The sequence below is a fragment of the Hippocampus bargibanti genome, linkage group LG01, assembly GCF_051943395.1.
Source record: "Hippocampus bargibanti isolate YZ-2025 linkage group LG01, ASM5194339v1, whole genome shotgun sequence".
Lineage (NCBI taxonomy): Eukaryota > Metazoa > Chordata > Actinopteri > Syngnathiformes > Syngnathidae > Hippocampus > Hippocampus bargibanti.
Genome location: NC_142734.1, coordinates 4,796,051 through 4,808,862, shown reverse-complemented (window position 1 = coordinate 4,808,862; position 12,812 = coordinate 4,796,051). Strand labels below are relative to the sequence as shown.

At 42.3% G+C, this 12,812-nt stretch overlaps 2 protein-coding genes across 8 annotated transcripts in view; both read left to right on the top strand.

The window, feature by feature from the left end:
- The window catches only part of LOC148902816 (uncharacterized), a 39,561-nt gene extending 34,304 nt beyond the window's left edge, over positions 1–5,257 (top strand). For 5 of the 7 annotated variants that reach the window (XM_088991305.1, XM_088991311.1, XM_088991285.1 and 2 more), the window contains 4 exons: positions 621–865; positions 953–1,130; positions 2,220–2,413; positions 2,506–5,257. In XM_088991305.1, coding sequence (XP_088847431.1) covers positions 621–865; positions 953–1,130; positions 2,220–2,413; positions 2,506–2,514 — 626 coding nt within the window. In that variant the 3' untranslated portion in view covers positions 2,515–5,257. Of the gene's footprint in view, positions 1–620; positions 866–952; positions 1,131–2,219; positions 2,414–2,505 lie in introns of those variants that run through there. The other 2 variants (XM_088991315.1, XR_016114367.1) reach the window with 2 other exon arrangements.
- A 2,244-nt stretch (positions 5,258–7,501) lies between these two features.
- LOC148902815 (kelch-like protein 41b) lies at positions 7,502–12,798 on the top strand. Its single transcript, XM_088991280.1, has 6 exons — positions 7,502–8,717; positions 9,719–9,876; positions 10,901–11,008; positions 12,083–12,268; positions 12,342–12,488; positions 12,572–12,798. The coding sequence occupies exons 1-6, from the start codon at positions 7,614–7,616 to the stop codon at positions 12,681–12,683; spliced, it is 1,815 nt and encodes a 604-aa protein (XP_088847406.1). The 5' UTR covers positions 7,502–7,613; the 3' UTR covers positions 12,684–12,798.
- The last annotated feature ends 14 nt before the right edge of the window (positions 12,799–12,812 follow it).

Genomic DNA, 12,812 nt, shown 5'->3' with positions numbered 1-12,812 from the left:
TGGAACCAATTAAGTTCGTAAGCCAAGGTATCACTGTAAACTAAAAACTAAAATAAGATCTACTTGATCTTGCCAAATAGTGAGTCCACCAGAATGTGCCATATTGTTGAAATTGTATCGGCTCTATTAAATGTTAAAATGTTATCGCCATTCAGAACCTTAGATTCTGATACTTTGTGGTTCAATCAAACTCTAGGCTCAGGAAGTAGTCATTCCTTAGCATTACTCTGAGTCATCATGGTAATGAAAAACAACCGTAAACCAGGTCAAAGTAGACCGCCTCCTCAATCAAGGCTAATGTCGGTGAGCGCCAAACAAGGCGGTGAAACTTGATGTCATTCTTGACCGCTGCAGTATTTTTATGTAAGTGTGTTACAGACATATTATTACAGTAGCACACCTGGGATGACAAAAGGTTCCCTTTCATTTCAAAATTACAAATCATTCTGGATCTTAAATTAATAGAATTCATAGACACAGGTTGCTTGTTTAGATTCCATGGAAAACTGTAAATCAGGGTAATTATTCTTTGGAATGTGGCCTTGCTCAGTTTAGGTGACAGATCTTCCAGACAGGGCACTCCATAACGGCAAGGTTTTTATGTTGTGACTCTGTCGCAGCTCTGGAATCCAAGTTGGTCAGCCAGTTCTGTGAGGACGAGAATGGAGACTTGATATATAACAGACGAACAAATGGAAACAATGGCCATAGCAACAGCAGGAATGGTAACAATGGGAGGTATGCCCAAGGCATCAGTAGGTACCAGCCCGCCACTCACTGGGAACTCCTGAACAGTCATCAGCCCAACAAACAGAACCATGTGGCCACCTTCCAATATCACCAGAAAGGTTCTATCACTGGCCAAGTAAGGGCAGTCGTTTGCAAATGTAAAATTGGATAGACAATTGCAGAAAAGATCAAGTGAATTGAACATTTGTCATTTCTCCTTTAGAAAGTGCACCCAGAGACAACACACAGAGGAACTGAACGTGGGGACACATTGAACCGTGGTACAGCATTCCAACATATTCCTTCTTCCAGAGAGGAGTCTTCTTCTGTAAATGTAACTTCATCATCATCAGGCGTTTCTGTGAACTCGATTCCAACACCAAGACCAGATCTTCCCAAAGGTAGACTCTTTGAATAAGAGTTCTAAAACTGCAGTTGGTTTAAGCAGGTCAACATTATTTCTATAATATAATCAGTTACTGTTGCCATCCTCAAAATGGACAAATCAAATCTTTTATCGTAATAACCACAACTATGCAGATAGACAATAATATGATTGGATAGGGGTTGGACGCTGACCTCAAATCCTCTATCACTTTTTCATAACCATTTAAACATTGATTAGATTAGATGAGATGAGCCTTTGTTTGTCTCACAGTGGAGAAATTTACATTTCACAGCAAAAAAAAAAATTTACAAGAGCTGCCGTAAGGGTAACCACTCTCATGGCGCCATCTTGATTTCAAAAACAAAACAAAATAACAAATAATGTGAGACAACACAAAAAAGACAAAGAATCATTCATTCAGCTCTTGCTGTACCCTCTTTGTGACATGAAGCAGTTCTAGCTGCGTCCTTGTCACCAGTTGATTAGGGATGTCATGGTAAAAAGTGCACGTCTACAACAAGCTAAATCTTGAAAGCAAATACAAAGCTGTAGCATCCGTTTACGAAGAGATTGTCTCACATCTCCTGTCCCACGTAAATCGGCTTCAATTCCAAGCCGCGACAGTTCCACACACGCATCGGCGGTGAAAGGGTGCGATAACAAGGTTAAGCCATATATTTTTTTTTTTACGCTGCCTCCATTATGACGTTTCCGGGGTTATATAATAATAATAATACATTTCATTTATAAGCGCCTTTCAAAACTCTCAAGGTCACTTTTCAGTCACAGGATGCGTTTTTCTGTGGGTGACCAGCGACAGCCACACGTGGCAGCGTTCACACAACCCAGAAGTAACTCAAATAGATAGAAAGCTATCTAGCTAATAGATAGCCTGTAGATAGCCAGTTAGACAGCTATCCGGCTAGCTATATAACTAACAGATAGCCAGCCAGATAGCTAGCTAGCCAACTAGATAGCTAATAGATAACAAATAGAATGCCAGCTATGTAGAAAAGTTCAGTTCTCTCTCAGGTGCAATTTTTCTGGACAAAAGATGGCAAATAACTTTTTCCATGACCTCTCCCATTGTGTTTTTATCCAGCGACTGGACCCTTAGACCCTCGCTGTGCCTTGGCTCTGGATCCGGGCCTGTGCCGCGAATACACCATCCGCTGGTACTACGACAAGAAGGCCAACGCATGCGCTCAGTTCTGGTTTGGAGGTTGCAGCGGTAACAGAAACCGCTTTGACACCGAGGAGGAATGCAAGAAGACTTGTGTGCTAACCACATCTATGGTATACTGAAAAACAAACAACAAAAAAATCCGGGTGTCATTGTTTTGGTTGTGATTATTGTTTCATTCTTCTCTTATGGTTTGTTGTTTTAGGGAGCTTGAGTGAAGCCAGTCTGTAAAGATTCTAATTTAGCTTCTGAGTCTACCGTTCTTCATCGCTCATACTCAGGAACAGAAGAGGTACATTTCTCTCCCAATGGGACTGGAAGTATTTTTTATACCGTCAACATTTGAGAAGGCAACACACTGAGGAAATGAAGCCACACGCCATTGTGGTTGGATCAAAATGGAAATTCATTTTCTTAGAATTTTACTACGGACTGCATTAAAGGACAACCGACACCATTTTTTTGTTTCCTAACTGACATCAGAAAAACGTTTTATAGCATCTAAAATACCCAAATCACGGAGGCTGATATTTTTAGTCAAATGCAAAACACCAACAAAAATAGCATTAAGTGTCCCAAAACTAAATAAATAAAAATAACAAATAATATGACAACACAAAGCCACAGAGAGTCATCCATTCTACATCCATTCTGGACTGTCAGTACCCTCTTTGTGATGACATGACGCAGTTCTAGATGAAAGAGGAGAGGATAATAGCATCTTTTTCAGCAGTGGATCAGGGGCATCATGGTGGAATGTGCACGTCTACTACAAGCTAAATGTTGAAAGCAATAAATGAAGTGATGGCATCGATTTTCTTGATTTAAAAAAATTAAATGTGAAGCTACCACTTTCCTCCAGCAGATGGCACCACATAGCCGATTGTGAAGAGTCAGTAGGCTGAAGCATTCAGCAGTCAGTTGCACTACTTCACCTGAATGAGCTAGTTCCTGATCAATGCAGCTGCAGCAAAACCAATAGAAAAACAAACAAGAAAATGGCAGGGATTGAAAATGCTGTAGTCTTCCAATCACCACCCGAAAATGCATTTTTCGGGTTAAACACTTTGATACATTTCATTTATAAGCGCCTTTCAAAACTCCCAATCTCACTTTACAGTCACAGGATAAGTTTTTCTGCGGGTGAGCAGCGGCAGCCACACGCGCCAGCGTTCACTCACCCGGAAGTAACTCAAATAGAATAGTAAGAATAACGGATAGAAAGCTAGCGAGCAAGCTAATAGATAGATTATAGCCAGCCAGCCAGATAGCAATTGCGCAGTATTGTACGGTATTGTACGGTATTACGGTCAACGTCACCTTATTTTCAAGAGTCCCACCGCCACCACCATTGTGTCATAATGTGTGGCAGTTGGTTTTGGGGGTGTCAGAGACTGTGGACAGAGACTCGGAACCAGAAAGATTGTCCCTACTGCCGGCAGGGAACGCAGTCACCCATGACATACGTCTGAATTCTGTGGCCCTCTGCCAAGCTATTTATTGAGAGTACATGCAAATTAAAGTGATACATGAGTAAAACATAGTTTTCTTGATTATAATACCACACCTCTGGACGTTCTGAGTACCAACAGCTGTAAACAATGAAACATTGTTTTTTAATTGGTTGTCTTCCATGAACTGATAAATTTGTAACCTAGCTAATGAGCTCCTTCCTGTGAGAGAGTTCCAAGGCCAGATCTTCTACATGAAGGTAGCAGTTTAACTGGGCTGTGACTGTTTCACTCAGATTTACTGTGGCCGTCTGCGCCTTGATTATGGGCCTATTGTTTGGTTGGCCACCTAATCACGGTACTTTTAAACATGATAACTTCTTATTCTCCATCAGGGGGTTGCGGTTCTTGAAATCGAGTTCGTTGGGACTTTGTCAGGTAAAATAGAGCCGGACGTGAATCATGCTGTGTGAAGACTGTTCAACTATAGCGGCAATAATACTAATCTGCGTCAATGAGTAACGCAACTGTTCGGTTTATACTGGTAATCTGATGTTAAGAATCCATCAGGAACAGGAAGACTCCAGAGGCAGGCATTGTTGTCTTTCTTTCAATAGAGAGTGTGCTAAAACATGTCTTAGTTCACAATCTCGGAGCAGCTCTCCAGGTAGCTCTGTCATGTAAACCGTTACAGGTTCCAGGGCAACTTTCAAGAGACAAACAGAACTCATTTACTTGTCGAGCCTTAGTTTTAGTTGATAAATACATTTTTAAGAATTGAGCTCGAGGCTATTCTTGCAGGGTTGACACGCCTAAGCCTTATTCAATAGACTCCACTGTTTCCTTGCGTATAAATTAGATGTGAGTTACTCCTCGACAAGTGGCGTCGTCTGAACTATCTTTAGGACTGCCCACTGGGGAAATATTACCTCACTCCCCACACTCCTCACACACTTTGAGCTTATGGAAGAACACGGAAATCTTGGATGCAATTTATCCAGCCATATCGGCACTCAAAAGACATTAATTGCCTTCGTTTTTCCAACTCAAAACTTGTTCGACAATTTATTTGTACCGACGTGAAAATGCATCCTTCTTTATTTCACCTGTTAGTGATCGTAGCTCATCCTCTTCACTAGTACTGCTCCACTTTTGGAATCTTTTATAATCGTCTATCTCTTCCAAATAAATAATGGTTAGTCATCACTTGAAACCATTGGATGGTCTTGGATAGTCAGATTGATCCGTTGTGATGAGCAATTGTTACAACACAGATTTATCAGTGTCATTTTTCAACCATGTCCTCTCTCATTAACTATCATAAGGCAGGTTCATCCATGTTGACAATTATTAGATTTTGATTACATTTAAGTCTTAATGTGAATGTCTGATAGCAGCACCATCAAGGCCTTCAATGCCTTCTCTCCCGGCCTCAAAATATCTGAATCAGTGACTCATGTTAATTAGATTTTGTCCATGAATTCTCAATAAATAATTCCAAATTGACTTTCAGCTTCCTTTCTTCCAGATGTGTGTTTTCGTATTTAAGCATTTAACCAATGCTATTTCAGCCATCATTTGTTACAAGGGTCCGAAATCTACCCGAATGCCTTCACAATCAGTTCTGCGGGCCCTGTCTCATCAAATGTGTCGATCAAACTGTTGCTCTAAACAAACAGATTTCGAGTTAGCAACCCAAGAGGGGTACAAATGCCTTCTTGAAAGTCAAAGTCAGAGTTTACGCAGACTATGATCGGCTAGTCACGAGCCAATCATAGCTTGCGAAAACTGCTCTGATCACAAGTCGCTAGTGACAAGAGCATACTGGCCAGAGCTAGCACATTGTATTGGTAGCTACCTGCAGAAGCAAATATATTGTGTTGATTTAATAACAGTTTTGTCAACCCACATTGGCTTAAGTAGGAGAAGACATGGATTTGGTTGGAGATATACTCTTGAAGCCATTTTCAAGACGGACTTTTCAAGAAAAAAATGGACATCATTAAGAAAGGTTGGTCAATTATTTCCTGGCTAATGGTACCCTCAAGTGGACTTGTAGTAAATGACACCACACATTTTTCAGTCTGGATTGATTCAGATGTAGCCCGACTGAAGACCCACGGTTTGCCACTGGTATATACTCACCTCACACTCACCAGATTTCTTTTGTCATGATAACCCATGCATGACTTACAAAGAATAGAAAGAAAACGCTACCCAGGTTTTCAGAATTCCAAAAAAGTGTATGAGACTTTCTTTTGAATTGGTTCTTCACACCAACACACAGTATCAGAGAAATCCAGTAAGTATTTCAATATACATTCTAATTGATAAACAGCAACGAAAAGTCTTTTTGATATTGACGTTAATGGAAAGACACAACACAAAGCTGTGATGAAATACAGTAAAGTCTCGTTATATCGATATCGGATATATCGATAGTCCCGGTTATATCGATACTATTTCTATGCACGCACAGAGAAAATTACATGCAAACAGGGTCGGATATATCGATAGTCCCGGTTATATCGATATTTTTTCGGACTCCCTTGAATATCGATATAACGAGACTTTACTGTATGTCAAATAAATCGACCATAGGATGAGCAATTGAATCACACATGAGTCTGAAACACATTTTTTTATGAGGGGCAAGACGACAACTATCATATATTGTCAACTGCAAATACGTGTACTAATGCTCTTCCTGACACAACCCTCTGTATTTATCCGGGCTTGGGACCGGCACAAGAAGACACTAACTGGTGCCCCCTTGTGGTTACAGAATAAGCAACTCAAACAACGTAATAAATATGAAGATGCTCGATACCCCCCCGCCCCCCAACACAAAATGGTCATCAGGACAGCAACATTCAAATAAAGTAAAACGACTCACCATTTGATGACAATGCTATGATCTTACCGTCAACTGGAAATAAGTGCAATATATAATATATGTGCAATATGATAATAGTCGTCTTGCCCCTCATACGAAATTATGCTTCAGAATAGTTGCAGTTGCTCATCCTTTGGGGTATTTATTTGCGATCAAACATTTTCTGTATATTCAGCCTGTCTGATGAAGAATGTGCAACCACAATTTCTCTAATGTGCTATCAACTACCTCATATCAAAGCCACATATGAAACCATATTCAGAGCTTTTCCTTGCAACTGGAAAAATATGCATTGGACATGTTAATAGTAATAATAATAATACATTTCATTTATAAGCGCCTTTCAAAACTCTTAAGGACACTTTACAGTCACAGGATATTTTTTCTGCGGGTGAGCAGCGGCAGCCACACGCATATGGTATTAGCTTGTAAAAAGAGAGAAGAATATGCTTGGTCCCCCGAGCCTCCTCCTTAACTGCTGAATCAAGATCTTGTCGCCATCATCTATATCATCCAGTGTGCTAACCTTTGATTCCCAATCCCTATTTTGTATATGACAGTGGCAGCTATAAATATTATCTTAGAATCCTTCGTAATGCTTCAAGCCAAGCTATTCTTGGGCTCTGACACTATTGTCTTCACTCTAATCTGGCCTCTTGAAGAGCTGAATCATGGTGGCCTACCCAAAGTGACCAGTTGCTCCTTTCCATCTGGGACAGCAGCTGCTCGCTAGCGCATGTGTAGCACAGTGATTTGGCACTGGTGGATTCCCGGGGAGAAGAGGTAGGCTGGGCTGGCTATATTTAGAGGGGGGTGGTTGGATTCAATTGCAGGGGCTTTACAATGCAACCCTTTTCTCACAGCTGCCCTTTCCAGCCAGGACTGACTACCTAAAGGACCCACGTTTGACGTCGCCATCCTTTCCCCGACAGATCCCCTCATCTCATTCAATATTTCCCCACCGTCATGGACCCCAACGCCATCAAGGAGGAGCTGCGCCTTTTTCAGAGCACCCTGCTCCAGGATGGTCTGAAGGAGCTGTTGAACGAGAACAAATTTGTCGATTGCACCTTGAAGGTGGGCGATCGCAGCCTCCCCTGTCATCGCCTGATCATGGCTGCCTGTAGCCCTTACTTCAGGGAGATCTTCTTTACAGAAGATGGGAAGGAGGTGGAGAACACCAAGGAGGTTGTCCTGGAGGATGTCAATGCCTCAGTCTTGGATATGATCATTGGGTACCTCTACTCTGCGGAGATTGACCTCACAGATGACAACGTTCAGGATATCATCGCTGTCGCAAACAAATTCCAGATCCCTTCAGTTTTCACCGTTTGTGTCAACTACCTGCAGAAGAAGATCTCTGTAGGGAACTGCATGGCAATCTTTAGGATGGGCCTGGTGCTCAGCTGTCCCCGGCTTGCCATCGCTGCTCGCAACTTTATCGCCGACCACTTTGAGCTGCTACATAAAGACCAGGAGTTCCTCCGACTCGCGGCCCACGAGCTGTTCGCCATCATTGGTGGAGATTCGCTGAATGTGGAGAAGGAGGAGGTGGTGTTTGAATCAGTTATGGCTTGGGTTCGCCATGACAAGGAAAAGCGTGTCAAGGTCCTGAAAGACGCTTTCAACTGCATCCGCTTCCGCCTGCTGCCCGAGAAGTATTTTAAAGAGAAAGTGGAGACTGATGAGATAATCAAGGCGGACCCAGAACTTCAGAAGACAGTTCGGGTTATCAGAGATGCTTTTAAGGGGAAACTTCCCGAGAAGCCCAAGAAAAAGGAAGGGGTGACGAAAGAAGGAGGCGAAGAGGATGAGAGCCCTTTCCCCGGCTTTCTAAACGACGATCGTAGACACGGTATGCACACGCGGGACTTCATCCTGATGGTGAACGACTCTGCGGCTGTGGCGTACGACGTCAACGAGAACGAGTGCTTTCTGGCGGCCATGTCGGAGCAAGTGCCACGAAACCATGTCAGCATGACTTCACAGAAGAACCAGCTCTACATCATCGGGGGGCTGTTTGTGGATGAGGAAAACAAGGATGTTCCTTTGCAATGTTATTTCTACATGGTAAGTGGTCTTAGTAGCAGAAGGCTCTGTTTTTAAAGTTTAAGTTTGCACATTGCGTGCAGATTAGTAGATGGAAGGTGTGTCGATTTAACCAATGAACAATGTTGGCTTGAATGCAGAGGGACATTCACATCAATTCAAATGTACAGTAAAGTCTCGTTATATCGATATTCAAGGGAGTCCGAAAAAATATCGATATAACCGGGACTATCGATATATCCGACCCTGTTTTCATGTAATTTTCTCAGTGCATGCATATAAATAGTATCGATATAACCGGGACTATCGATATATCCGATATCGATATAACGAGACTTTACTGTATTTTCTTTCCATTCCTGAATGGAGGTCAAGCATTGTAAACACCAGTGGCATGGTCCATGGATTTCATCGCTAGGCCTTCAGTAGTGCTACGTCTGAATCAATCCAGACTGAAAAAAGGTGTGGTGTGATTACTACAAGTCCACTAGAGGGTAGCATTAGCCAGGAAATAACTGACCGACCTTTCTTATTGATGTCCGTTTTTTCTTGAAAAGTCCGTCTTGAAAATGGCTTTAACAGTAAAGCCGCAACCAAATCCAAGAAAATCAAGAAGGCGTTGCTACCCATTTTGGTTTGCCAACTCGAAATCTGATTGATTAGAGCAATAGTTTGATGCGACAGGGCCCTCAGAACTGATTGTGAAGGTATTTGGGTAGATTTCTGACTCTGGTAAGAAATGATGACTGAAATGTGATTGGTTAAATGCTTAAATTCGAAAATACACATCTGGAAGTAGCGCAACAGGGGAAAAGTAATTTAAGGAAGCTGAAGATAATTTGGAATTATATAATAAAAATTCATTGACAACATATAAATAACATCAGTCTGTGATTCAGATATTTTAGGCCAGTAGAGAAGGCTTTTCAGACCTTAATGGTCCGCCATTGGTAAACACACAAACTGTCTGGAAAGTGTACGTTTCCGCCAAATTCATTGAGATATGTGTCTTTTCCTTCAAGTTGGATCCTCTTGCATCGGATTGGGTCGCCCTGCCACCTATGCCCTCTCCTAGATGCCTTTTCGGCATCGGCGAGAGTGACAACTTGCTGTTTGCTGTGGCTGGAAAAGACCTGCAGACGAATGAGTCCCTGGACACTGTCATGTGCTATGACATTGAGTACGTAGAGTTAATGTTTCCTTACTTTTGATCTATATAACCATAATCCTTTAAAGCACACGTGTCAAAATCAAGGCCTGGGGGACAAATCTTAAAAACATTCTAATGGCCTCCCAAAATTCAGGACGGTCACCGAGAGGAAACTGTCACTACAACGTGGCCCGGTGGCAAAAAATGAGTTTAACATCTTTGCTTTAAGGTTAACGTATCATTGTCAATAAGGCATACCTAAAAGTCCTCCATTTTCTTTCCATTTTTTATTTGTAATCCGATGCGATTTATATATGCATCAATATTCTGATTTCTTGGCTTTTGTGTTTTTAAATATTTTGTTACAGCTGCTGCGATCATAAAAGCGTGACATAAATAAGGCTGTATTGTATTTCACAGTTTCTGCCACCAGGCAGTCAGGAGACTAACTCCCTCCCAGCCCTGCCCCCCCTTGCCCCTTCCCACTGCCACACTCACCGAACTCTGAGTACACGCTGTACTATCATCCTGAACATAATTTTTTTTCCTTTTTTTCCTGTAAGACTTCACTTCAACCTTTTTTTGTTTGTTTTTGCATTACTACACTACATCACTTTACAGACGACACAACCTCACTTTATATTCAGAAATTACATGTATTGTCTGAGGTCAATTGTCTGTCTTTTTTAGCCACATTTTAAGTGCCTTGCACGCTGAGTCCGAGAGGACATTAATTTCATGCATATTCGCGTATTTGACAATAAAGCTGTCTTTGATTTTCCATAGCGTAGCTCCCTGAAGTGGATTTGTAATGCAACCGCAGCTACCATTGCAGCTTCTATTCTATGTGCCTTATAATACGGTGCACCTGAAATATGAAAACTATAAAATAGTTCACTTGTTCAAAGTGCACTTTGTATTCCGAAGCTTCTTATAGATCGTAAAATACTTTAGCTTTCTCTAAAAAGGACCAGAGTAGGAGCATTTGAAAGGCGCTTATAAATGAAATGGATTATTATTATTTCATTTTAAGAACTTAATATTTCTCTTTCAGGAAGTTGAGATGGAGTGAGAGTAAGAAGCTTCCTCTCAAGATCCATGGACATGCTGTTGTCTCCCACAAGGGCCTGGTCTACTGCATTGGTGGCAAGACAGATGACAAGTGAGTCTAGTGTGTGAGAAAGAGTGAGAGAGAGAGCATAATGTGATACAGTGAGACCTCAACCTACAAACACCTTATAATACAAACTTTTCATCTTAAGAACGTCAAATTTATGAAAATTAAACCTTATAATAAGCACTATTTTCATAATACACACCCAACCACGGCTGGCGGAGTGATCGTCGGCGGAAGCACACGACCGAACAGCGCTCCAGCCGGCGCTACTTTCCACACCCCCTCTCATTGAATGCACACGTCGATCGCCTCCTTGGAGCTTTTTGCTGATAATTTTACTATGATGGGACCGAAAAAAAAACCCACCACCGGCTCGTGTTCAGCCCAAGAAGACACAAAATAAAATCACCGTCGCTGAGAAGAAGGAGATAATTGAAAAACACGAACGAGGTGTGCATTCGTGTGATTTAGTGGCCGAATTTTTTTTTTTTTTGAGATACACACTTTTCGCCTTACACACTTTGTCTGGGAACCAATTAAATTCGTAAGTTGAGGTCTCACTGTATTTGTCCACTGTACCTATCTACACTGATCTCCAGTGATCTGCTGAAATGGCTCCAAAACAGTGCATGCGTCCTGCAGTACCTCCCCAGCTCCTCTGCAAAGTTCTCAGAAATATGTCTTTCATTGAATTCAAAACAATCCAGCGGACAGGTCCACACTTTGAAATGTTCAATAATTTCTATAACCCCTCCCCCTTCTACTTACTGTTGCGTGTGTCTGTCATTCTCCCCTTCCTCCTCTACCACGGATCTTGACCAATCACATGCGGCTTTAACCGAAGACCGGGGTTGGGGAATAGAGGAGAAAAAAAATGTGCTCCTATTTGCGGCTCCTTGTTGGGAGTCTACGTTCACTTCAGAGAACCGACTCGTTCGCGAACGACACATCACTAGTATACATCTGTCTTCTGACATTTTTATGATTCTTAGAATATCTTGTTTTTTTATCTTTTCACCCTCGCCCCCTTTCAAATTGCTGCTGTGGACTGAAAGTTTCCCCATTGTGGGACAATTAAAGGCTTTATGATTCTGATTCATTTTTCCTTCTTCTCTCCAGCAAAGCTCTCAACAAGATGTTTGTGTACAACCACAAGCAGTCTGAATGGAGAGAGTTGGCAGCCATGAAGACACCCCGAGCAATGTTTGGAACCGTCATCCACGATGGCAAGATCATAGTGACCGGTGGAGTGAATGAGGGAGGCCTCACCGCCTCCTGTGAAACCTACAACTTTGCAACAAACAAGTGGGTGCGATGTTGAACTCTGTGTGTAATTTGTTTTTCTGCTTGACCTTCTCCTCTGGTTGCTTCTCACCAGGTGGGAGCCTTTTGCAGAATTCCCCCAGGAGAGGAGCTCTGTCAACTTAGTGAGCACCGGTAGCTCCTTGTACGCTGTGGGTGGCTTCGCCATGATTGAAATGGAGAACAAGGAAGTAGCTCCCACAGAGGTCACCGACGTCTGGCAGTAAGTCTTCATTTTTTTTGGGCAGCATGTTGCACGAGATACGATTGGACCGAGCTGTGACAAATCTCACGCTTCTGCTTTAGGTACGAGAACGACAAGAAGCAATGGAGCGGTATGCTGCGGGAGATGCGTTACGCGGCTGGTGCTTCCTGCGTATCCATGCGCCTGAATGCGGCCAGGATGCCCAAACTGTAAACAGAGGCGCGTACTGTTTTCAGCAGGGGTGTCAAACATACGGCCCGCGGGTCGGAAGAGGCCCCCAAGGAGGTTTGATCAGGCACGCAGAATAATTTAAAAGTGGGAAAAAATGCATAAATGACATTG